The sequence below is a fragment of the Notolepis coatsorum genome, assembly GCF_963971535.1.
Source record: "Notolepis coatsorum genome assembly, chromosome: 9".
In the NCBI taxonomy this organism is placed as follows: domain Eukaryota; kingdom Metazoa; phylum Chordata; class Actinopteri; order Aulopiformes; family Paralepididae; genus Notolepis; species Notolepis coatsorum.
In genome coordinates, this window is record NC_140173.1 from 109,986,000 (window position 1) to 110,013,652 (window position 27,653).

The window sequence follows — 27,653 nt, forward strand, 5'->3', positions numbered from 1 at the left end:
CTAATCTACGAATTCCAATCTGGCTTCAGAACATCCCACTCCACTGACACATGCCTTCTCTATTTGAACGACCACATCAAACAAGAGGTGGGCGTGGGCAAATACTGCGGCATGGTCATGCTGGACCTACAAAAGGCCTTCGACACTGTCAATCACTCCATTCTGATTGACAAGCTAAAAGCAATTGGTTTTGATAGTCTATCAGTGAGCTGGATGCAATCCTACCTTGAGGGGAGAGAACAGATGGTGGAGGTAAACGGTACCCTATCCTCCCCCTCCCAGTGAGCTGTGGTGTTCCACAAGGAAGCATACTAGGACCGCTACTATTCCTAATTTATGCAAATGACATGTCGTCAGCTTGTGACTGCAACTTGTTCTTGTTCGCGGACGACTCAGCCCTGCTGGTCTCTGACAAGAACAAGTTACAGGTTGAAAAAACAGTACTGTTTAAGAGACAGGGTTTCTAAAAGAGAGTTTGAGGGGGACCCTGATGTAAACAAGACGAAAGTCTTTCTCTGGTCTGCATCCCCTTAACAATTGTGTGTATTGAGCCGTACTGTATTGTACCCATTCTGCAATCTGTTAATAAAGTTTTCAATCAATCAAATCAATCAATCAGGGGGAAGAAACTGTACATTGGAGGGGGTTGGGTGGGGGGACTAAAATGCTCGGTGTGGTCATTGCTAATATTCTCTGTACTAGGTTTTGTCTCGAATTCAGCTAATATGATAACTAGTGGGATAAGTTAGAGAAGTAGCAAATTAGCTAAAGTTTTTTTTATTATCAAGTTCAAATGAGCTAAATTGTTGATTCAATTGTCGATTGTTGTCTTTTCCAGCTGCTCGGCCAAGCAGCCAGAAATATGGTTATCCAGTGAGCTGTGGTGTTCCACAAGGAAGCATACTAGGACCGCTACTGTTCCTAATTTATGCAAATGACATGTCGTCAGCTTGTGACTGCAACTTGTTCTTGTTCGCGGACGACTCAGCCCTGCTGGTCTCTGACAAGAACAAGTTACAGGTTGAAAAACCCTCAGCTCAGAACTCGGCAGAATCTGCACCTGGCTCGCTGATAAACTATTATTACACCTGGGTAAAACAGTCCATTCTCTTTGGATCAAATAACAAACTCAGCAAGGCCAACAGCTTCTGTTACAGTGGGTGACAATATTGTCACAAGGAAAGATTAAATTACATACCTGCCATGGGTTCCATCCTAGAGGCAAATCGTTCCTGTGACAAAATGGCATCCAATGTAATCAAAAAAGTCAACCAACGAACTAGATTCTTGTACCGGATCTCCTCTCTGGTAAACAAGAATACCCTGAAGACTCTGGCAGGAGCACTCATTCAAGGGTACTACGACTATGCTTGCACCTCATGGTACCAAAGCACCTCAAAGGCTACAAACATCACAAAACAAACTGGTCAGACTACTACTTGACCTTACTCCTAGAACCCACCTCACTCCTGCCCACTTTGACAACCTAGGATGGCTTAGAGATGTTTTGAGATGTTTGTAATTTTGTTTTTAGCGCCTTTGAGGTGCTTTGGTACCATGAGGTGCAAGCATAGTCGTAGTACCCTTGAATGAGTGCTCCTGCCAGAGTCTTCAGGGTATTCTTGTTTACCAGTGAGGAGATCCGGTACAAGAATCGATTATTTTTTTTTTTTTTTACTTTTCTTTTGCACTACCTATCTTTGTGAAAGTGGCCTCCTCAGCTCTGGTCCAACTGAAGACAAAGCAGAGGAACAGATTGGACATTGAGCATGACCTCAGAGTTGCTTTGTCTACCATCACCCCAGACTTTGAGACTCTTGTCAGGAGCAAACAACATCCCCAGTTATCCCATTAGTTCCCTGGGATGTTAAGCTAAGAAGTCTGCTAAGAAGGATATATTATTTATTATTATTTTATTTCATTGTGTTTTTAGCCCTAGTTGCACTTTTGGTGCAACCCCAGTTATCCCATTAGTTCCCCCAAACTTACTGTAGGTCTGTTATGTTAAGCTAAGAAGTCTGCTAAGAAGCATAATTATTTATTATTATTATTATTTTATTTCATTGGTGTTTTAGCCCTAGTTGCACTTTTGTTGCAACCCCAGTTATCCCATTAGTTCCCCCAAACTTAGGTCTGTTATGTTAAGGTAAGAAATCTGCTAAGAAGCATATATTATTTATTATTATATTTCATTGGGGTTTTAGCCCTAGTTGCACTTTTGTTGCACTTTTTTGTGTTTATTTCATGTTTTTAACAGTGCATGAAAGATTTTGAAAGTGTATTACTGCACATTTTTATTTTATTTCTTTAATCTTAGTGGTTAAAAAATTTGGGTCGCGACTTAATGACTAAGGAAAATGTTGGGTCCCGAGGCTAGACCAGTTGAGAACCACTGCAGTAAAGGACTGCACCTTTATTTTTTACAAGCAAGAACAAGAGCTAAGAATAAATGTAAAGTGCACACTAAAGAATTAAAACAAATAAACAACTTAGCTAACACACAATAATAATAATAATAATAATAATAATAATAATAATAACAATAACAATCAATAAAAGAATGTGCAAATTTGCTTTCAAAGAAAATTAAGAAGAAATGTAAAGTGCACACTAAAGAATTAAAACAAACAACTTAGCTAACAATCAATAATAATAATAACATTAACAAACAATAAAATAACGTGCAAATTTGCTTTAAAAGAAAATTATGTATTGTAAAATATGTTACACATATAATCAAAATATAATATGCTAAATAAACAAACAAACAAATAAATAAAAATTACAAATTCACTTTGTCTAAAGAACTATTTACATTCCACTCCCTATCATCACACTTCAAGGTTAGCCTGTAGCTCCTACTGGTTTCCATTTACAGTGCAATCCTTCTGGCCTTCCTCGCTGCAAAGTCATCAATCACATCAAATTTTCCAACTCCTGAGCCAGCTCCTTCCCATCCAAATCAGATTGCCCTCCATGGTTTAAGGTGTGTGCTTGCTTCATCAGCTCTTGGTGTGGCAGGTCTTGGAAGTTGTACAACATTTGTACAAAAACCTTGGCACGTTTCTCGTCTTCTTCTTCTTCTTCTTCTTTGAATTTCCGGCAGTGTAGACGCATCGTGGCGTATTACTGCCCTCCACAATTCTTGCTTCGCCCACACTTGAGAAAGTTTACACTCCTCTTCTTCTTCTCATCTTCAAAACACATTTCTATCGTCTCTGTCTCCTTCTTCTCTGCTCCTCTTGTCATACAATCACAATACAAACATCATCTCCTCTCTTGGAGGGCCCCCCCAAGAGGGGGAACCCTCTTCTTTTCTTCTCTTTTTATACTGGATGGCCGGATGGCTTTTGCCTCTTCATAGTTCTCTAACATTAGTCTTTCTTTCCTCAACACTCAATTCTATAAACACTTGACCGATACCCATCAATGCACAGCGCTCTAGCATGTTCTGACTGTGAACACCTAAAGCTGAGGCTCAGACCGACTGACCGTTTTAGATTTTTGGCTCATTTTCCCTTGTTAGAATTTTTTTTATGTAAAAATAATGGTTGCAGATATAGAGGGGGGTGCCAAAACTGCCCAGAGCAAAAAAAAAAAAAAAAAAAAAAAAATAATAATAATAATAATAATAATAAAAAAAAAAAAAAAATTTATTTGTTGGCGCCCCCCTCTGGGTGGCGCTCTAGGCAACCGCCTATATTGCCTGTAGGAAGCTCCGCCCCTGCCTATGAGCAAACTCACGAGTTTGTTCTTCTTATAAACCGGGTGCAGTTTGTCCCTCCAGATGCTCCGTAGCGAGCTGTCAACACACAGCAGCGATGGCCTCTGCAGAGCCGCAGCCGAGGTTCGGACAGTCTGTGAAAGGGTTGTTATCGGATAAAGTTGGCTCTTGTAGCGGTGATGTGATTGCCCTGACCCGCCAAGTACTAAAGGGGTCGCGGAGTCAAGAGGTAAAATCAATCTCCTAACGTTCGTTTGAAGTTGTTATGGTTAATGCTAACATGCTAAATGCTATCGTTTTGATTGATTGATTGAAAACTTTATTAACAGATTGCAGAGTGGGTACGGTACAGTTAAGGGGATGCAGACCAGAGAAAGACTTTCGCCTTGTTTACATCAGGGTCCCCCATTTTCAATTCATCATAACATATAATATGACATACATTCAGATACATACAGAGTCCATTCTCTTCGGTTCAAATAACAAACTCAGCAAGACCGACGGCTTCTCAGTTACAGTGGGTGACAATATTGTCACAAGGAAAGATGAAATTACCTACCTGGGGTCCATCCTAGAGGCTAATCTCTCCTGTGACAAAATGGCATCCAATGTAATAAAAAAAGTCAACCAACGAACTCGATTCTTGTACCGGATCTCCTCTCTGGTAAACAAGAACACCCTGAAGACTCTGGCAGGAGCACTCATTCAGGGGTACTACGACTATGCTTGCACCTCATGGTACCAAAGCACCTCAAAGGCGCTAAAAACAAAATTACAAACATCTCAAAACAAACTGGTCAGACTACTGCTTGACCTTACTCCTAGAACCCACCTCACCCCTGCCCACTTCGACAACCTAGGATGGCTTAGAGTAGACGACAGAGTACAACAACTTGCAATGGGCCTGGTCTACAAGATACACTACACGACCAAGGTACCCATGTACATGTCAAAATACTTCCCAAAGGTCAGTGAATACCACGATCACAACACCAGAGGGAGCTCCACAAATCATGTCAAACCCAGATTCGGCTCAAATAAGGGACTAAACACGTTTCGCAATTATGCCACATCAATGTGGAACGCCCTACCCAAAGCTGTAAAGGAATGTGGATCACTACCCACTTTCAAAACCTCTCTCAAGGGACACCTACGGGAGACTGCAATTCAACACTGGCCCCTGTAAATATCCTAACCCAATCATTCCAACCCCCTCCAATGTACAGTCATTTACCTAGTATGGTTTTGTCAATAGTTCAATGTACAATTGTGTTTGTTTGTACAGTGTCTCCTCCCCCCCCCCCCTCAATGTACAGTGTTACTTGTTTATACAGTGTGCCCCCCCCCCCCCCCAACCACCTCCAATGTAGATTACCCAGTATGGTTGTCAATATCCCAATGTACCCAACCCCCCCCACCCAACCTCCAATGTACAGTTTCTACGTCAAATGTATATACTCCCTTTTCTTGACTCCTTCTGTATCACAAACAGTACTGTATTTGCAAATCTGGTATGTCATAAATGTATAGATGTAGCAGTACTGACTATCTGTATGTCATGTATGTCATATATGTCTATATGAATTGAAAATGGGGGACCCTGATGGAAACAAGACAAACGTCTTTCTCAGGTCTGCATCCCCTTAACAATTGTATGTATTGAGCCGTACTGTATTGTACCCATTCTGCAATCTGTTAAATAAAGTTTTCATTCATTTTCATTCATTCATTCAAATAACAAAACTCAGCAAGACCGACGGCTTCTCGGTTACAGTGGGTGACAATATTATCACAAGGAAAGATGAAATTACCTACCTGGGTTCCATCCTAGAGGCAAATCTTTCCTGTGACAAAATGGCATCCAATGTAATAAAAAAAGTCATCAACGAACTCTATTCTTGTACCGGATCTCCTCTCTGGTAAACAAGAATACCCTGAAGACTCTGGCAGGAGCACTCATTCAAGGGTACTATGACTATGCTTGCACCTCATGGTACCAAAGCACCTCAAGGGCACTAAAAAACAAATTACAAACATCTCAAAACAAGCTAGTCAGACTACTGCTTGACCTGACTCCTAGAACCCACCTCACCCCTGCCCACTTTGACAACCTAGGATGGCTTAGAGTAGACGACAGAGTACAGCAACTTGCAATGGGCCTGGTCTACAAGATACACTATGCGACCAAGGTACCCATGTACATGTCAAAATACTTCCCAAAGGTCAGTGAATACCACGATCACAACACCAGAGGGAGCTCCACAAATCATGTAAAACCCAGATTCGGCTCAAACAAGGGACTAAACACGTTTCGCAATTATGCCACATCAATGTGGAACGCCCTACCTAAAGCTGTAAAGGAATGTGAATCACTACCCACTTTCAAAAACACTCTAAAAAAACACCTACGTGAGACTGCAATTCGAAACTGGCCCCTACAAATGTCCTAACCTAGTTGTACAGTAAATGACCAAGTAAGGCTTTGTCAGTATTCCAATGTACAGTGTAAAATGTGTGTGTGTCCCCTACCCAACCCCCCCCCCCACCTCCAATGTACAGCCCTCACCCAACCCACCCAACCCCACCCCACCCATCCAACCTCCTCCAATGTACAGTTTCTACACCAAATGTATATACACTCCTTTTCTGGACACTTTTGTATCACAAACAGTACTGTATTTGCAAATCTGATATGTCATAAATGTATAGATGTAGCAGTACTGTCTATCTGTATGTCATGTATGTCATATATGTTATGATGAATTGAAAATGGGGGACCCTGATGTAAACAAGACGAAAGTCTTTCTCTGGTCTGCATCCCCTTAACAATTGTATGTATTGAACTGTACTGTACTGTACCCATTCTGCAATCTGTTAATAAACTTTTCAATCAATCAATCAATACACAACATACAGAGATAGACAGTACTGCTACATCTATACATTTATGACATACAAGATATACAGTACTGTTTAAGAGACAGGGTTTCTAAAAGAGAGTTTGAGGGGGACCCTGATGTAAACAAGATGAAAGTCTTTCTCTGGTCTGCATCCCCTTAACAATTGTGTGTATTGAGCCGTACTGTATTGTACCCATTCTGCAATCTGTTAATAAAGTTTTCAATCAATCAAATCAATCAGGGGGAAGAAACTGTACATTGGAGGGGGTTGGGTGGGGGGACTAAAGTGCTCGGTGTGGTCATTGCTAATATTCTCTGTAGCCTACTTCTAGAGTTAGGTTTTGTCTCGAATTCAGCTAATATGATAACTAGTGGGATAAGTTAGAGAAGTAGCAAATTAGCTAATTTCTTTTTTATTATCAAGTTCAAATTAGCTAAATTGTTGATTCGATTGTTGTCTTTTCCAGCTGCTCGGCCAAGCAGCCAGAAATATGGTTATCCAAGAGGATGCGATTCTGCACTCCGAGGATGTGAGTATGAGACGATAGACACAGTTTGGATAAGATAGCTAACCAACCACACCAAAAAACGAACTATAGTTGCCATTGTCATGGGTAGATGTGAACCTTAGGGTAGCACTCTTGGTACTTCGCGTAAGCGGTTTCCTGAAATCTTAAACAGCATTGTCTTCTATTTTGCAGAGTCTGCGAAAAATGTCCATCATCACCACCCATTTACAATACCAGTAAGTAAGAATATGTGTATTTGTGATACAGTGTCCAACTACCTGTCTCACATTTAACCCACTAAAACATATTGTTGCCAAAACTGAAGCAATGAAACCATAACCATGTCTCAATTTTTATCACCTAGACAAGAGGCCATCCAGAAAAAGTAAGTCTAAACATACGGTTTTTATTGTTAAAAAAAATAGCTTTACATCCAAAACAGTCATAACATCATGACGCTGTATTGATTTTCTTACATCTCTGTTCTCTCTCTAGTGTGGAACATTCAAAAAACCTTCAGGATCAACTGAGACACTTGTTGAAATGAATGAGTCAGGCTTGAGGCGTGTGTGGCTGGCCATCATTTGAAACGAGTGCACCAGGCACAATAACCATCCAGTGTATCAAACAAAGTGGACTAGTTGCCCTGACGTGAATTTGAGACAAGCGGTTTGTCAAAGTGTCTCCATTGAAGAGTTGGTTTGTCGAGTTCTCCAAAGCCCCATTGTCAATTAACTCATTATTCCATTCAAATGTTTTATTTCTTGTTAATCTCTACGCTATGTACAATTGGCTCCACTTAGTGAACATCCCAATTAAAACATGGTTCACTTCACTTTTTCTTGATCAGGTTTACAAATCAAAGTATTCTATCATTATTTCACTTTGGCACAACATCTACTAATTTAACACACAACCCCCACTATCAGTTCATGAACTGACTGAATCCAACACAAGCTGCTCTGTAATCACCAAGGCGACCATAGTGGTGGCACTAAGTGAAAATGTGAAGACTGCACACATCACTGTTGCAGTTAAAACATATTTATTGGACTATGTTATCAATCCAAGAACTATTTTTAACTGCTGGAGAGAAGTGTGTAGTTTTCAACTCTTTGTGTGTGCGCTCTTGATTTCATTTCTACATACTGAAAATGTCCCACTGAAGTGAATTATAGTTTTGAGTAATTAACTATTTATGTTTGCACTATTTCTTGTGTGTATCAATGTTGTTATGTGTGTGAAATATTTACTCCCTTGATACAACACCTGTACAAACATTGATGATTATTTGGTTTGTTTGGGTAATGTTACTTGCGTGTGACGATGATGCAGCACAGTATCTACAAATATAGTATGGATAAAATCTGATTATCATAGAAATGTTTTATTTATACAGATAATATCGGCAATATCGGTTATGGGCCATAACAAATGTAAATATCGGTGCATTCCTTGTTGAAATGCTTGGGGTCTTCTCACAAGCTCCATAGGGGAGATGAGAACTTAAATCATATGAAACGACTTGTCAGCAATCTGAAGGCCAGGCAGCTGCCTGCTCTACCCTGTTTGTCTCTGATGGCTAATGCTGTGTCTCGAGTAGTTCATGCAGTGTGGGTGTTTTTCATCATAAGTAGAGCAGTGGTTCTGACATTTTTCACATCAAGGTGGTGTAAAGTGACAAAAGTAGAAGCACTTTGTTACAGTGCTTATGTCGTTTCTGGGAGTATATCTATACTTTACTTGAGTTTTTATATTTATTGCGACTTTCACTTTTACTTAACTACAAAAAAAATATGATTTTACTCATGATTTTGTTCTGGGTGACTAAAATCTTGCCGGAGTCACTTTCACTTGAAATCCGGAGATATCTTTACTTTTACTCATGTATGGCATTCAAGTACTTTTTTTACTTTGTACTTCCTTTCTTACTTACTTTTTTTACTGTAAGAAGCACACTCAGGGGCTCATACAGAACCAAGCATTTCACCGTAAAGTACGTGTATTTTATTGTGATAATTAATAAACAAACTTGAACTTGACACTTGGTTTTATCCCAGGGGGCCCATCTGAGAAGAGATTTGTTGTTTGCTATAATTTTGTCCACAATTCCAGAACTGTCTAAAGTAGGTGGAGAGAGTGACTCCCCCTGTCACCTCCTTGAGGACCTCTGGGGGCCCCCAGACCCCACTTGAAGAGCCACTGTCATAGAGTAAATGTGGGTTATGAGGTTGTGCCGGAGTGTGAATAAGAACTACAGGTTCTTCTCACTGCCAGTGCTGACACTGAGGGGCCCTGACTATCAGAAAGGCCAAGGTCATCGTGCTGTGGTGTGAAGAGCAGCCAAGCGTTGGAGCCTTGAGCCCAAGGAATGTTCTTCCTCCAGAAGAGAAATATATCTTATCGGGCTCCAAGGTCCCTGGAACATACGTAGCCAGGGATTGTTGCTACTAAGGTTAAACCAAACGCCCATGTTCTTCTACTTCCCTGATACTCTTTCAAGCCACAAGCCAATAAACGAAGCCAGGTAGTCATCTAGGCCTAGCAATAGCCTAAACACTTCTCAAATGGTCTACCGTCTACTTATACTGTGTACACCATGTACTTCACGCATTGCTTGGTGAGGAACACATTTTATTTGTTATATGTACCTAGACCCACACTCCTATGCAGGGTTGGACTATATTCCTGTGTGATGTACATAGAACCCACCTCACCCCTGCCCACTTTGACTACCTAGGATGGCTTATATATATTTTTTTCTCCCACCCGCCCACGCCCTCCTAATGTACAGTCTCCTCCCCATCATATGTATATAATCTGTGTTAGGATCTATGGGTAACAGTACTGTATATTTGCATATCGTATGTCACAAATGTAACGGTACTATATACCTGTATGTCATGTAAGTCCCTATGCCATAAATGTCATGTATGTTGTGTATGTCATAAATGTCACTATGAATTGAAAATGGGGGACCCTGATGTAAACAAGACAAACGTCTTTCTCTGGTCTGCATCCCCTTAACAATTGTGTGTATTGAGCCGTACTGTATTATTTGTACCCATTCTGCAATCTGTTACAGTTTTCATTCATTCATAGATCCTAGAGCTATCATCTTTATTACTAATTGTGGCAAAAATTATTTCAGTGCTTCACATTATTGGAAGATGTTTATCCCCCTGCTGCCTAAATGATGTAAGACTAAATCTCAAGGAATCTTCTTTATTTTACTTGCAAGTGAATATTCCAAAGTAATACATTATAAGATGGATGATCTGGTCATTTATATACATATTCTAAATATAAAGTCACCAATTAGCCAACTCCCAGTACTCGAAGAATTACTTTAGTCAATTAGAAAGTATTAGCCACCCGACATTGTATTGCATTTCATCTTGTACAAAGAAAAACACAAGCTGCACAAACATCTACCCGTGTATAATTATTTTCTTTTACTCAAATCTCAACTTAAGCAAGTGTTTGTTATTTTCTTTTCCGATTTGAATTGCAGAACTAGCATAAAGATGTCAACAAAGGTAGCCACTAAAATGTGTATGTGTGGGGAAACATATATTGTTGCCAAAACTGGAGCAATGAAACCATAACCATGTCTCCCGTTTATCACCTAGACAAGAGACCATCTGGTAGAAGTCTAAACATACCCTTTTTATTGTTGTGTTAAAACATTTTAAACATTGCTTTGCGCATCCATGTTGAAACAGTCATAACATCATGACGCTGTATTGATTGACTAAACAAATTCCCTTTTCCTCTTCTTTTTGAAAATCTAAATCTGAAACATTTTCAAAGGTATATGAAATGAATATGTGATCAGTATTACCCATTTTCTGATGAGATCAATTATTGCTAATCGAGAGAGAGCAAATCTAAATTAAATCCATACTTGTATAAAAAGCAACAACCACAGAACATGCATAAAAAACATTTGAATCAGGCATTTTAAAAACAGGATTGAATTTGACCCAACACCAGCAAACATAATCCGGTTGACTCTTTTGTCAAGAGTGGAAAAACTAAAACATGCAAACAATTGATGAGAACAGTAAATGTAAATAATAATAATAATAATTTGGTATTGCATGCTTTGAACGTGGGAAGAATCCATGGTGCAATGTGGCCCGATTCCAAACCTCTCCTCCAACACTAGGGGCAGGTAGGGCTCAAGGGGCAGGTAACTATAAGATTTATTCTTCTTCCTGCTCCTTTTGTCCATGGAATGATATTTATGATTGTGTAATGAAGAAACTCTGATTGTATGATTCCATGTGGCAAATAAAAACTCTGAACTGAACTGAACACTAACACAGAGGATAGATACTATTGCTCCCATATTGCAACACAGGACTGGGCCCCAGTAACACAAGATGAATCCAGATGGTTCTCAAAAAGGTCAGAAATAAACCAACCATTTATTTGAACACACATCCCACTGACACGTTTCAACACCCTTTGACCCACACCAGTAAAGTAAAAATAAATTGTGAAAGGTTAAAGGTGATTATGAGGCAAATCTAAACCTGCTTGGGACAGGCCAAACACCAGACATATTGTACATAACACCCAGAACACACACAAAAAGGACACACAGTACACAAGTGCTGGATTTTGTCTCTTCTCAGAGCAAACGTTCACCTCAGCTGTCTTAACACTGTACCTCACAAGTTAGGTTCGTAGAATCGTAACACATACCAAAAATAGAGACAAGAAATTCAATCAATTAGCCTAATTATTGGCTAAGTTAGACTGATGTGCAGCTTTCCTATAGGAAACGTTTGCAAAATTTGTCTAAACTGCCATGATGCACATAGTGAAATCATTCCACAGGACATCTCCATGATGTTGATAATATCAGTTATCTCTCTGTGCACAGCAAGGCAGGCTAACTGTATACTGTAGGCTATTCTAAATAATAGCGATATTATGTAACAAATAGGCCTGGAGCCAATATTAATCCATACAGTAGTTTGGATGTAAATACTAAAACCGTATATTGCACAAACAGCATGCATGTTTTACCTGGATTGTCTCTTTCAAACTTTATAAAAAAAGAAATCACACAGAAATACTCCTCTGGTATTGTCTCTACATTCACTCTTTCAAATCCAGGCTAGGGGACAAGTATGAGGCAGTGACCGTTTCAGAGGAAAGAAATGGGTCATATTTCTACAGTCAACTTGAAAAATAGACAACAGCGCTCGATTACATAAACAAGCACAAACCCTTGCAGACCCACGGTGCTACCTGCGCATTCATCCGACAAAAAACGTCCCTGCCGGATCCTTCCGTAACCGAGTGCGTGAGGGAGTCAGCGGATGAGTGACCACGGCTGGCAGTCCTGCGCGTGTCATGGGGGAAAAACTACAACACAGGCCTTTTCTATTCTATTTAGCTGTATGTAGAACTCAACGTCTGATCTATGGAATGCTGGGAGATGTAGTCTTACAGGGCATAGGTGGTTCTTGGCAAATAATCTGGTGGAGATTTCACTTTGCAGAGCACTTGTGTGAGTGTGAGCTAGAGTTAACAGTGTGTAATGTGTCATACTGCACCACTAAGGTAGCAATTACACATGAACATACTCTTCTGGAAACAGTGAAACCCCCTGATAATAATCAAGCCCAGTATAATAATGCACATAGGGAATATTAACTACATTACAATCCAGTGTCCTACACATGGACATAACTTCCACCCACGTCAATTCTCACCCACCCCAGGTCAAGTTTCAGCCTGAGCTCCTCAACTCCCTAAGAAACACAGACAGACATCACCTGACCTGCTCGACTCCCATCTCATCATTCACAGACAGACAGACAGACAGACAGACAGACACAGACAGACAGACAGCAACACCACTTCAGCTCCTCTCCCTTTGAGGCTTTAGCAGTAACACACCACCATCCCTCAACCCTCCTCCTCCACCCACTGGAGACCACGAGTATCTACCTGTGGGAAGCAATTGCTAAAATGTTCTAATAAGGGGGGGGGGGGGGGGTAGTGCATTTGTTTGACCAAGCACTTAGGCTAAACCTACATGTTCTAATGTAAGATGTTTGGCAGCATTAGCAGGAAAACAGCATCACGGCAGTGTGCATGGTTTATAAACCCTTTTCTTCATCATCAACATCATTTTGTAGGCAAAAATAAAAAGAAGAGCTCAGGAAACTAAACAGCATGCACATATTTTGTGGAGAGACTCCAGGGAGGTTCTGGATGAAAGCGTGTGCACGGACAGACATCAGACATCACATGGTGTCACTCAGTGCCCTGGAGACGTCCCAAACCAAATTGTGTACATGTCCAAAATGTCATCATTGCTTACAGACAGTAGAAGGGCCTATACAACTAAATAAATGCATTATGGTGACCACTTTCTTGGCATTATGGATCATTACCAGCCTTGAGTTTGGCCAGTCAAACTCCCATTGAAAGCAGTTCATGTGTTTTGAAATGTAACCAAATAAAAAAAACACAATGATCAAACAACTTCCAGTGTAGCGTTCGTTCACATAGTTATGTCTCCTCTCTCCCTAGTTATCATATTTCACTTAATAATTGGTTCCCTTTTATTGTCAATTTCAGTAACCTACGGGCTAAAAATAAGCTTAAAAAAAGCGAACAGACACCTGCAGGCCTCCCCATCCTAACCCCACCGCAATCTTTCTCCTTCTCCACCTATTCATCCACTACCTCGTCTTTCCTCCATCTATTCCTCCTCTTCCTCATCGTCATCCTCGTCGTGGCAGTGGGTGATCTCCTGGGGGGTCTGGGGGAACAGGTTCGGGGGCTGGATCTCGCTGATGGAGCGCGTCAGCTGGATACGTTTGCACTCGGACTCCATCGTTTCGACGTCCTGGCGGTTGCGCGTGGCCAGGGGAGACTCCGTGTCGATGGTGTCGACGTGCATGTGCTCCACTGTGGACTCGTGGGGCATCTGAGGGGGTGGAAGGAGAAGAAGAGGGGGGCAGATGAGGGCGAGAGAAGAATACAAGCTTATGCCCAGAGCAACCCCACTAGGGTTGGGTACCGAGAGCCACGTGGCACTGGTTCCAACATGGTCGATGAAACAACCCCAACAGAATCATGTGCAACACCCAAAAGAGACACCCAAATCATGAGGATCCATACACTTATACTGTAACAGACTCGGTATACTTGCTTTTAAATACGCGTGCGCAAGAGGGTGGAGCCGCGTACCCTGCTGCGCTCATTTGGAGCGTACTTTGTGCACGTCCTCAGAAAGTAGCGCTACGTGTCCGAAAGATGCAATGACGTGCGTCAACAGTGAGGGCAGTGTGGATGTTGACAGGCTAAACTCTAAACCTCAACATGGAAAGCTGCACAAAAACAGTTCAGAGAATATTCTGCCGCAATATATATATATATTTAAACAGTGTTTAGCATTGTTTTCTAGCAATGGGGGTTTGTATCAATGGGGTCTGTGTCTCTAATTCTCATTTTGGTGGATTGCTCCAATTCAGTTGAGACAATATCCTCCCCCAGTGAACTAAGCCATTCTGATTTGACTCGCTATCCTCGCTAAGGAGCTGATCTGCATAACTAACTCTATGGTTGTAGCCACAGTCAACAACAGAGCGCACTCAACAACAGAGAGAGTGGAAATACTGACACTTCCTCAAACGGGTTGATGTGGCGCGGGTGCCGACAGAGAGAGCAGAGAACGAGCGAGAGAGACAGAGAGAGACACGGAGCACCCCACACACACGCACGACCGTGCACGCGTGGGGAAACACACACACGCAGTCGGGAACACTCGCATATCACTGTCAACCTGCTGCAAAATATCATTGTGCACGCTCCCACGCACACGCCCGTTTTCCGATCCGTGCAATAATATTCACAGGGGTATATATTGTCATTTGAAACAAGTTACCAATGCATTGTCCCGTGGGATTATGCCGCCCCGTGGTGAAATGAATTAGTATCCCCCTCAATCTCTCTATGTCTCTCTCTGTCTGCCAGTGCAGAGTGTGGGTGACTGTCACTCAAAGCACTTTGCGAGTATGGGCGGAGCCCAGCCCAAAACAGCTTGAAATCTTGAAGTGGAAAAATGCTGCTTTAGGCGCAGTTTAGACGGAAACGCTTGCGGGTGTTTCCGGCAAAATATTTTATCGGATGTGCCTTTTGTTCATACGGCAACAGCGTTTTTGCGGGGAGAATCCGCAAAAAAGTTAAACCACCTTCCTGGGTGGAAATCCTAGAAACGATACACCTTCGCGCTATCACCTGAACAGTCAAACCGCATAAAAAATATGACGAAAGGGTTCTCAAGGATCTCGTCGCATACTGCTTACGTCACAGGCATGCGCCAGTAGCCTAGAAAAAAAAAAGCAAACAAGCATGTCTGATTATATCCACGGAGATCACCTGAAGGCTACATTGGCAGTACTTTTAAATACACAAGAATCAGTCCAGCGGCTATCACAACTATTTTTATCATATATTACATCAATAACGCCGACATTTACTCACTTTTACAGCCTCGTCTGCACGCAGAATTCCCTCCCAAAACACTAGTCTAAACGCAAAATTAAAAGTGAGACCGCAAGACGACTTTTGCGGTTTCTGTTCAGACTCTCTCCATCTAAACATGACCTTAGAGTACTTGATTAGAAATACAAAACAATGAATTTTTTGGAAAAAAAAAAAACGTACAGATGTGTTCCATAGACTCACAGGAATTGTGTAACATTGCCCACATAGTGAAAGGAATAGCAAAAAAGTATCGATTCAGGGCCATTTTGGAAGTATTGGTTTTAGCACCAGCATTGAGAAAATAATCACCAACATATAAAAAACTATGTTGTCTCCATCAACAGTACTTATTATAATCTTTTTTTTGTGGGGTACAGCAAAGACAGTGGAATGTGTGAGGGCCGAGGAACAGATGAGGAGGAAGTAGAGCAGCAGCTGCAAGGGAGATATTTAGCAAATAAAGTAACTCTGTCGAGTTACATGTCTCAGCAGGACCCATCGAAAGCATGAAATGTTTTCAGCGAAGACACTTACTACTGGAAAACTGGGTCAGAGGCTAGACATGACTTGTGAAGGCAGCAGGGACAGGGGGGAAACAATCAACCTAGTTTGAGACACTGCTCAAACTGGCTTCCATATTTCCAATAACTGATATAGTTAGCAATATACCTTCATTTTCTTTCTTTTTTTAATACAAAACCTACCCCTCTAACACCTGTATTGGTCATATATTGTGAGTGCCTGGACATTCTTTTCCATATTTGCTAACTCTCAGCTCATTCTCGCAGTCAGCATCAGGTGAACCTACCCTTTCTTTCTGGTACAGATCAATCTATCACAGACATTTAAAACAACTTTTTTACAGAACATAATGCAGAGAAAACATTTATTTAGAAATGTTGTCATCAGTTTGTCCAGCAGACAAACTCCATACCATTGTTTACATATAACCGAGTCATAATATCAGTCATTGTTTAGTTTACATATAACTGAGTCATAATACTCAGTCATTGTTTACAACACTCAGCACTGTCTGCATGAATCTCATAGTTAGCTTGATAGAGTAGAGAATTAGTTACAAATTAGTAGAGGACATCAAACGTTTTGCCAGTGACTGTTTATTAGGATCCCCATTAGTCATCATCAACGTGTTGACTATTCTTCCTGGGTCCTCACAGATACACATACAAATATGAAACATTCAGTGTAAATCAGTCATATATCACATACATAATCAATAGAAAATAAAACAAAAGGTCATAGGTGAATCCATTTAAAGGTCCCATGCATTATAAATGGCCTTTTCCAGTGTTTAGCATTGTTTCCTAGCAATGGGGGATTATATCAATGTGGTCTGTGTCTCTAATTATCATATTGACTCATCAGTCTAGTCTCGAGTTCACGAGATCTTCCCTCACTCAACTAAGCCATTCTGATTTGACTGTTTTGCTGACGTGAATACTACTGGTTGTAGTCACCGCCCACAATTCGCTCAACAACAGAGCAGTGAAATGACTTCCTCAAACAGAGGGTGCGACAGACAGCAGAGAACGAGCGAGCGAGAGGGAGAGAGAGAGATAGAGAGGGAGAGAGAGAGGGACAGAGAAAGGGACAGAGAGGGATAGAGAGAGAGAGGGACCGCGGCGCAGGAGTGTGTGTAAATGTGTGTGCGCCACGGGGATGGGTCTTCTCCCCGCAGTCGGGAGCACTCCATATCACTGTCAAAATATCTTTGCACGCCCGTATTCCGATCCGTGCAATAATATTCACAGAGGTATATATTGTCATTTGAAATAAGTTACCAATGCATTGTCCCGTGGGATTATGCCCCCCCCCCCCCCCCCCCCCCCCCGCGGCGAAATTAATCAGTATCCCCATCAATCTCTCTATCTCTCTCTCTGTCTGCCAGTCGCAGACTGTGTGGGTGACTGTCACTCAAAGCGCTTATGGGCGGAGCCCAGCACAAACAGCATGGCATCCTGAAGTCGAAATGTTTTTGCTTTTGAGTACTTGATTAAAAATATAAAACAATGATTTATTTTTTTAAAGAAACTTTACAGATGTGTTCCATAGACTCACAAGAATTGTGTAAAGTTGCCCAAATAGTGCAAGGAATAGCAATGCATGGGAGCTTTAAAAAAAATAATTTAAAGAGAAAATACAAAAACACAAAGTAAACAGAAGAAGTTTGGATAACATGGCTGCAGCTACACTCATGCATGACATATATTGATTTCCTTCCGGATTATGGCTCATTTAAGTTTCTTTTTTAAACTGTCCTTGTTTTCCTTATGATATGTAATGGGATCCTATTCCAATATGTTATGGCTCTATACATTTTCTTTAGAGCATTGGTTCTAGGCAGAGGTAGGGTAAAGCGACTACGTGAAGCATGTCTGGTATTATGGTCATGTCTATCATTGGTGGATAAAAGCATAGAATACAATTGAGTGGGTTTACCTAAGGTACAAATGTTCTTTAAAAACCTAATCAAACTGCATGCTAGTCTCTCGTCCACCCTCATCCGCGACAGTCTAGCATGCATTCCCTCCACACTATTCCTTATAGAGCAGTGAAGAGTGAGTCAGGCAGCTCTATTTTGAGTGAGCTGGAGTTTACTCAGGGGGGTAGGGATCAATAAGCTTAGCTTCCCTCTTTTTGGACATGTCTGCCAACCAAACACATTGCTCTTGACCTTTTGTTTATAATTCGTATTTTCTTTTTTTTTATCTTTTTTAGTTTTTTTAATAATAAAAAAATATATATATATATATATATATATGTGATATGATTGTTTGGTTTGACGGAGCTAGATCGTGATTTGTTTGGAGGAATATGGAGAATTACATGTTCAAAAATTTACTTTTTCATTCATTCATTTTCATTCATTACTAAGCTCTTGCTTTGACGCGCTAGACCAAATGGCTCAAGATGGGACAAGACTAAAGATTGTACTACCATTTTAATTGTTGTATTCGTTAGGAGGCAAGCATTTAGAATATAATATAGAATAGAACAGGGGTTCCCAAACTTTTCAGGCCGCAACCCCCAAATAACAGTGTCAGAGAGCCGCGACCCCCACTATTATGGGAGGTAAAAAAATATATATATTTTTTTAATTATTATTATTATTATTATTATTATTTTTAATAAATGGAAATGTATGGTTGAAACATGCACACGTTCAAACGCACACACACTAATAAGCATTGGAGGCTTTTAACCAGGGCCGGACTGGGGAAATCATTCAGGCCAGGAAATATAGTGCAAAATATAGCCCCAGTCAGGCCACTTTTTAAGCAGGGGGTCTGGGGGTCCCCCACCAGGAAATTTCTTGTTACAAAGACTTAATTTCCTGCATTCTGGTGCAGGATTTTTTTTATTTATACCCTTTAACACTTTGGATGCCCAACCCGAGTTTTCTCAGGTTTACCCCCCGCGGGTTGAATGCCCATAACGAGAATATTCGTTTTTTCTCGTTTTTTTATTTTATTAGCGATCTGAATTCATATTTCATCAACCGAGTCTACCGTTGGTAAATCAGCCACTCCAGGCGCTCAGATGTGAAAAAAGTGCCCCCTATCGTCTCCCAGATGGTAATTCACCCTTTTGGATTGGACTCAATGAAAAGGCATGAGGGGAAAAAAAACCCGGACTCCACATTTTACTTCTCACGCATGTGACCGGAGTCGATCAGCTTCATTCTGGACCCTCAGAGCAGCGGGGATTATGTGTTGTACAGTATACGCGGTGGATCAATAAAAGGATAGATTTTCGGAATGGCGATCAGGAATTGGAATAATCCATTTGGATACCATCTGATCTCAGGTAAGGAATCTATTTTACCAGTATTAGGATAATCAGACCCGTTTTCACAGAGATATAAGCTTTCCCCCTATATGTGATATGGCTGTTTTGACTGTAAAAGCGATCAGGGACTGAGAGAATCGATTTTCAGCGCGCGGCACCAGCGTGCACATGTACACATATACTATCGATAATCTAGCGTTTATTTGAAAACGATTCATAAATAGGCCTAAAAATGACAACGTTCTAGAATATTCCAGTACAGAGCGATTATCATGGAATCTCTTCTTTTTTCCGTGAAAACGAGGGCTTTTCAAAATGATATAAAACGGAAATGAACCGATAAAAAAACAATCCGCTTCGACAATGTTGACTGGAAATGGGTCATTGATAATGCGACGGGCAGATTAGACACATAGCCATAATTTAAAACATAGATTAGGCGATATTAACGTTAACATTGAAGTGGTGCTGGGCATTCAAGCACTAAATGTGCGCCCCCTGCTGGGCATTCAAAGTGTTAAATGCCAGTGTTTGTGATGGCATCACAAATTATTATACACATTTTTTTTTATTATTATCTTCCCCCCCCCCCCTCCTTTTTTCGATTTTCCTCCCATCCCACTGTTTAGTCGTTATGCCAATTCCCAACCCCCTTCCTGGTTGTTGCGCACTCCCCCCTACTGTTGGTCCGGGAGGCCGGAGACTGTCACATGCTTTCCTCCGACGCATGTGCAGCCAGCCGGCAGCCAGCCTGGCAGCGCAGATTCTCACCGGGAGAGTGTAACGTGTGGAAGGTCACACTACCTCCCTCCAGATCCTACCCTCGCTGTGCAGGCGCCCCGACCGAACTGTAGGGGTCACTGTCCACAACGCCCAGGACCCACCCATCAGCTTTCCCACCCCTAACACTGCCAATTGTGTTAGTATGAACGACCAGCCAAGCTGATAGCAACGCCAAGCTGGATTCGAACCCAGCGTCTCCAGCGTTGATGGCGAGCGCCTTGCCCACTACACCACCTAGCCGCCCCCCACAAATTATTGTTAAAAAACAGGCTAGCATAATATGTATGATTAGCAACAACACTGATTTTGATGGATTTTCGTTTTTTTTTTGTAATGTCAGATTGAAAATAATACAATCTTTTATTCAACTTCAGCCCTGATCATAACACCACATATTCATTTTATAATTATAACCCTTTAAATGCCAGTGTGTGTGATGGCATATATTTGCAATATATCAAATGCAAAGTAGATTTTTCCGGGGGGGATTATTACAGGCTAGCATGTGTCAATGATTAGCAACAACAGTTTTTTGTAAGGGTCCCGCCTCCACCAATCACATGCGGCTCCCTTTGTGTGTGTGTGAGAGCAAGAGAGCTGCTGCAACTAGAAACACTGGCCTGGGCCTGCTTCTAAGTTCAGTGGCCTGACTGCATACATTTCTTTTAATCATCTGGCGAACCCCCCCCCCCCCCCCCCCCCCCCGCGGTGGCTCGCGACCCCCACTTTGGGAACCCCTGGAATAGAACATGCATGATGCAATGCAAACTAGTTTACATTGTTTAATTGTATTTAAAGTGTGTGACTACATTTAAAAATAATAATACTCATATTGATATCGGAATATTTTACTCCCTAATATTGGTCCCAAAAATCCTGTATCGGTCGGGTACTAATCTGTACTTTCACTTAGTGACCGGGGGGGTGATGATTCATATTTTCTTTGAAACCTCAGGGACTGGACTTGAATAAATAAACAGAAGTCACTTATATATCCCATACCGTGTTCGATCATTCAGATGGAGAGGCCACTTTACACCTACAAATCTTTAAAAGGTCTCATTCCGATATATTATATGGAGAGCTTGGAGGCTATCGTAAGAGGGACTCAGAGTTCAGAGTAAAAGTGAAAGTCCACTTCACGTTAGGCGCATATTTGCATTATTTTGCTAACGAGAACAGACTTCTTTCCAAAGTTTTCTCCGCTAAGTTAGGCTACGTGCGGTAAGGTTATATACAGGGTCAGAACGTAGTCTCACAAACTGTTAAATTTTTTGATAGGCCACAACAATGCGGTGAAAAAAGAGAGAAGACTGACTATAGCGCAGGATTCACAACAGCTGTTGCATAATTAAATATTGTTCTGTAATCGCGGACTATTAATAATAATAATAATAATAATGGATTGGATTTATATAGCGCTCTTCATGACACCCCAGTGACCCCAGAACACTTACAGAGTCCATTATTCGTTCATACACAGTCATACCGGTGGTGATAAGCTACAGACTCACGGAAGCATGGCGAATAATCATCGCCTACGGCCCCTCCGACCACCACCAACATTCATTCACATGCATACACATTCATACGAGGCAAGTAGGTTAAGTGTCTTGCCCAAGGACACAACGGCAGTGGGATGGACATGGGCTTGAGCGGGATTCGAACCACCAACCCTTCGATCATTGGACGACCCGCTCTACCCGAGCCACGCCGCCCCACAAATTATGGCCATGTGCGTGATACGTAAATGACCCTCTCCCCGTGTTTCAGCAGCACTCACCAGTACGTGAGCAGCTCTGAAGAGGTAGCTGAAGGGGTAATACAGCAGGTTGATGAAAGAGGCGGCGTACAGGTCGGCGTAGCGCATCACCTGGGAGGCAAACAGGGTCTGTCGGGAGCCACTGCGGAACAGACTGCCCATCATGCCGTAGCACATGTCCATGTCGTGAGTCACTTTCTGGGGAGAAATACGAAGATGTGAGGGGTGGAGGGGAAGCAAGAGACCACTGCTTTTTTTGTATGGAGACGAGGAGAGGATGAGAAGAAATTACCTTAATCCTTCGCTGCAGTGAGCTGATATCTGGCCTCTCATTGCTACTGCTGTCCAGATGTCTGAGTACAAAAGACAATATTTGTTATAATAATAATCCTAATAATAAGTTACAGGACATTCTCATGGCAACAGCAGGGTACTCACTTGTAAAACTCAGCAGAAAAGCAGTCCAGAGACTGAAGTTCCTCAAATATGGCTAGAACACAAAAATGTTAAGGGTTAAAGTGCAGTTCTATGAAGCATAATGTATGTGTGCATGCATCCATGTGTGTGCTAGCACAGTAATGCTAGCAGGGCTATATACTGGTTCGATGGCTAATGCTGATCTGCTACTCATGCATGCAGGATACCCTCCCTACATTCTGTCTGTTATTATTTGAAACATTCATTAATCCCTCTGATATTTTGTGTTCTGTTCAAGCTGATCCCTCCGGCAAGCATTTAGGTAGAGGAAAAAGGCTGTAACGCTAGCTGTATAGCCTGTTAGCTTTGCAATAGCTCTGTGCCCTGGCCACAGTGAGCTCTGAAGATCCAAAACAAGGTTAACCATCAGCCTTGATGTAGGAAACATCTCTGTGCTTCGTTGACTCTGCTATGATAATGCCATTTGGCACATTTAGTATAAGTCGCGCCAAAACTCTGACAATAATTCAATGGTTGCTAACTAGTTTGGGTTAGCTAAAGTAGTCAATAAAGCTGTGGTTTGTAAATCCAGTGTGAGGAGCAGTACGGCCCCTTTTAGACCTCTGGATCAGATGATTTCTAGCAGCTGGGGGCTGCATTGTGTGTTGTGAATATTTTGCAAGTGAAAACGGGATAATGTGGATAATGACGTTCAAGGTGATGCTTTTGGAAGATGCAGAGAAAGGCATTGCTAGAACTACCTACATGTCATAGAAAACGTCCTTAAGCACGTCCCTCCACAAAACGTCCATGTATGAGTGAGTGAGTGAGTGACCATGTATCGGCAGGTTTTCCCCCCCACGTCAAACAACAATATATTTGCATTTGTGAAAGCTCACACAGATGTTTTCGTTTCAAACTACTTTTAGTCAGGGGAGTGCCATGGTTTCTCCATAAAACCCTGTTGTACTTTTTTAGTGCCACAGCTCAGCACAGGTAGAGGGCAACTCAGTCACATGATTCACCCGTCTATAGCCCAAGGCACAGAACAAAATAAGATTTAAGGACTGGCCTGGGACGGTAGATGAAAAAAGGTTTACTTCACATATAGCCATATTTCTTTTAGATTTGGGATGGTTTTTCTTCAGTTTGGGACAAAGTGGTTAACCCTGCTTACAGCTCTTGTCAGTCCAGACATGTAGCTCCTGGGCGAGCTCAGGTATGACTAGGAAGGTCCTCCAGCCCTGCCGCTTCTTGGACTTGAGAATGTCTCCAAATATGTGGTCTCCAATGTAGACAATGTCTTTCCCCTTGACCCCCAAAAGATCACACACCATATCTGAGGAACCTAGGAGAAGAGACAAGTGTGGCGTTACCAGTATTTTGACTTCTAGAAGACCCCTTTGGACCATGACCTGATGTGAATGTGTGTAGTGAGGAAAGGTGTTCCCTTACAGGGTCCTGACACGGATGCTGTCAACACATTTTTATGAGGGAAGGATCATGTCTTCATTACTGTGTTTGTGTTGTAAAAATGATTGATAGGATGTTTGACATTAGGAGCTGGCTCTTTTGACCTTAAAAAAGGGAAACTCCACCCTAAAGTAGAATTCATAATATATATTATTTCTGTAATGTCTATTATTAACACATTTGGCGCCAGCCATTAGCCTGGTCCTTGTGGCTAACGTGCCAGGTTTCCATAGCATATTTTCACTGTGCGTCACTATGTTTGGAGAGCTATATCTATATTCCTATATTATAGCTATGGAGACAATACTATTGTCATTTGACAGTGACTTTCTTCCGTTGAACATGCAAAAGAGATAATATTTTCATGCATACATTCGCGCGTTATCCTGTGGTGAATATAAGTATAGTTTAGGAGTGATCCGGGATCATTCCTGAAAAGCTGAGTTATAGGGCGCTACGTGTATTCTACTATAAGCGTTGGCGTTTCTTGCCTGGACACGCTACTATTTCCAAATCAAATGTATATAATAGGTATTATGTTTCATCATGAATGCATGAAAGGGGGGGGTTATGCTTTGATGGCCAGTAACGGCATTCGTGTTGAACACTACACACGCTGATCAGCTGGATCGATATGAAAACATTGTTGGATGGAGCTGAAATTGATGTCAGATAGTCCTTACCTTTGATCGGGGGTTATTCCAAAAAGAATATTCCAATTGTCTGATCGCGATTTCCAGTATTGGTGTCCATCTGGTCCCGGACATAATTTGGCACAACTTGCGTTTCGAAGTGGTCAAAGCGATTTAAGGTATAAGGTATTAAGCGATATAAGGTTTCAAAGGTTGGGCGACACTGCCATCTAGCAGGATGCGGCCGGTATTGCACTTAGGCAAACTCAGAATCCTTTCCTATGGCAACACCGAGGTCAGTGGATGAATAATGAATAGAAATATTGAATAAAAGAAAAAACAACAAATAACGAGTTTACTCTTTGTTGGCGTTCAACGCATGGCACCCAATAACGAGTAAACTCGTTGTTGGCAGGGAATGAGTTAATGACTAATTCAGTGTTAACCTATTCTCTGCCACCACTTTGATCATCCTAAACCATTCTCTGCCAGTACTATAAGTCTATGGAGATGTTCACCTTCTTTGCAGGGCTATAACTTTTTAAATTGTATTGCTAAATTGACATTACTATGGCCCATTCAACATCGATTAGCTATCGTTCAGGATGTAGGAACATTTTACTTTTCATTCACACATTCATACGAAAATACCGTCTAGAGTATAAATATGTTTTTATCGTTTTCTGCAGTATTTCCTAGAACGTGAGATATAGACATAAATGCATATATTAGATTATCAAATGCCGTTTGATACCGATCAACGTTATATAAAAATGTTCAACTGTACATGGTCCTAAGCGTTATGACTGATCATCCGCGGGTGAACGGAGGGGGGGGGGGGGGGGGGTCGTTTATAATTCCGTGACCGACGTTAAATGATTTATGTAGTATGGGTGATGTATAGATCAGAGCCGTTTGTATCGAAAATGATAAAGAAAAACGCTGAAACTCACGGCAGCTTCCTCGTAGCGATGGGCGATGAGAGTGGAGCAAACATATCCCAGTTATGTGATGTGGATCGATGCGATCCAGTTCCGGTTTGTATAATACTAATATACCGGTACGCCCAAATCATGTGGATTATTGAGTTATGGCAACGGATCGATATCCACGGTGTGTGTCTTGAGTCCAGGGACGATAAACGAGTGCCCGGACGGAATAGTGAGACGCACCGGGAACCCAAGAGACAGACTTCCGGTTGCAACTCGCCGATCAGCCACCAGGTGGCAGTATTGAAGCGTTGCAGAGTTGTGATGGCTCCCGCAGCATATAACAAGGCTCCGTGGGTGAAATATGAATTCCATGACGAAAATATGAAATATGAACTTGAAACACGCTGTACAGCGATATTGGCAGACAACGCATGGCGGGCAATAACGCTGAACAGCGATTTTGGCGGGGAATGGGTTAATGGACCGACTCAAAAAAGTGTCACTTGATGCATCACAAATAAAAGTTTTGATGCTCTGATGTCCAGCTTACGGAGACAGTTGTTGTTTATTGAACAGGATCATTGGAATAACACAAATAAAAAACAGTAAATTCCCTCTGTGTTTCATTCTGAGATCCCAAAAGTGCAATACCGGCCGCATCCTGCTAGGTGGCAGTATCGCCCACCCTTTAAAACCTTATTTCACACCGTGTGTTACATCGTATATGGTCCGGGCGGAGAATTTAGACCAAGCCAAGTGAATCGCTTCATCCGACCACTTCGAAACGCGTTCAGCACACTTGAGGCATATCTTGTGCCACTTCGTGTCAGGGACCCGATCGACATCAATACTGGAAATCGCGATCAGACAATTGGAATATTCTTTTTGGGATACCTCGTAGTAAAGGTAAGGACTATATGACATCAATTCCACCTTGATCCTACAATGATTTCATATCAAAGCATCAAAAAACCTACCATAATACCTATTATATACCTTTGAATTGGAAATAGTAGTGTGTCCAGGCGAGCAACGTGAACGCTTTTAGCAAAATGCATGTATTGCTCCATAACACAGTTACCAGGAATTAGCCAGGATCACTCTGAAACTATACAATATTCACCACGGTATAACACGCAAACGTATACATGAAAATTTTTATTATTTTTCACATGTTGAACGATGGATAGTTAATGTCAAATGAGCCATAGTATTGTCTCCATAGCTATAATATATAATATAGATATAGCCCTGCAAACACCGCAACGCACAGTGAAAATCCCTATACGTTACAGTGGTGGCACACCGAGTACAAAGATGGCTAAAGCGGCTGGTGCCCAAAGTGTTAAAGGACCATTTACTAGTATGGTAATCATTCAGCACACATACTGATTGTACATGTATGTATGTTACATTAACGCTGACCATTTTCCTGCGTATAGGGTACCTTTCTAGAGAAAATAAATGTTGTATGCAAATGTTATGCCGATAAACCATAGAATTACATAGAGGAAAACTACACAAAATGATCTTGACTTAACAAATTGGTCACACCTTAGATTTTCTTTTTCTCTCTCTCTCCCTCTCTCTCTCTGTGTACTTCCTTGTTTACATACATTAACTCACCACTTTCCGAAGTGCCTTTCTGGTACAATGCGCACATCGATTTAGAGGCTACCAATTTGTTAGTGCGACCAGGAGATCATACTGTAAGTTCATCACCATGTCGATAGGGTCCTTTTAAATTTTAAATTTTCAAATTTCAAGTAATGAACCATATTCAGACTGTGGCCATTTTGCTTTTATATCATGCTCAGGTTGGGATTCCTTATCACCATGCCGACAGGAGATCATAGGTTTATCACCATGCTAGTAGTAGGATCCTTTAAATTTCAAGCAATGGACCAGGGTGGAGAGCATGACATAAGAGCAAAATGGCCACCATGTGAATATGGTGACCGACAGGTCTTGTGTCGGCCTCAAGTGACATTACATTGACATGATGTTATTGACAATCCTAACAATTCACTCACTCTCATTTATCCTTGCCTCCCGGTAACTGGAAAAGATTAGATTAAAAAAGGATCATTATCTACCTCCAGAGTAGACTATGCCGTGATGGAGTTGGCCTGTGTATGTGCCAATCTTCAGCCGACCTGTGATCTGCAACACATAAACACACCTGTGTTTA

General features: G+C 41.6%; 2 protein-coding genes across 2 annotated transcripts in view; one reads left to right on the top strand and one right to left on the bottom strand.

Moving 5' to 3' along the window:
• Window positions 1-3,803: 3,803 nt before the first annotated feature.
• borcs7 (BLOC-1 related complex subunit 7) lies at window positions 3,804-9,172 on the top strand. The gene is made up of 5 exons (XM_084321674.1): window positions 3,804-3,953; window positions 7,092-7,154; window positions 7,326-7,369; window positions 7,498-7,518; window positions 7,629-9,172. The coding sequence occupies exons 1-5, from the start codon at window positions 3,822-3,824 to the stop codon at window positions 7,678-7,680; spliced, it is 312 nt and encodes a 103-aa protein (XP_084177800.1). The 5' UTR covers window positions 3,804-3,821; the 3' UTR covers window positions 7,681-9,172.
• A 1,172-nt stretch (window positions 9,173-10,344) lies between these two features.
• The window catches only part of nt5c2a (5'-nucleotidase, cytosolic IIa), a 45,785-nt gene continuing 28,476 nt past the window's right edge, over window positions 10,345-27,653 (bottom strand). The window contains exons 13-18 of the mRNA XM_084321653.1: window positions 27,559-27,625; window positions 23,603-23,773; window positions 22,447-22,498; window positions 22,301-22,361; window positions 22,030-22,206; window positions 10,345-14,091 (exon numbers count right to left, since the gene is read on the bottom strand). Coding sequence (XP_084177779.1) covers window positions 13,864-14,091; window positions 22,030-22,206; window positions 22,301-22,361; window positions 22,447-22,498; window positions 23,603-23,773; window positions 27,559-27,625 — 756 coding nt within the window. The 3' untranslated portion in view covers window positions 10,345-13,863. The remainder of the gene's footprint in view (window positions 14,092-22,029; window positions 22,207-22,300; window positions 22,362-22,446; window positions 22,499-23,602; window positions 23,774-27,558; window positions 27,626-27,653) is intronic.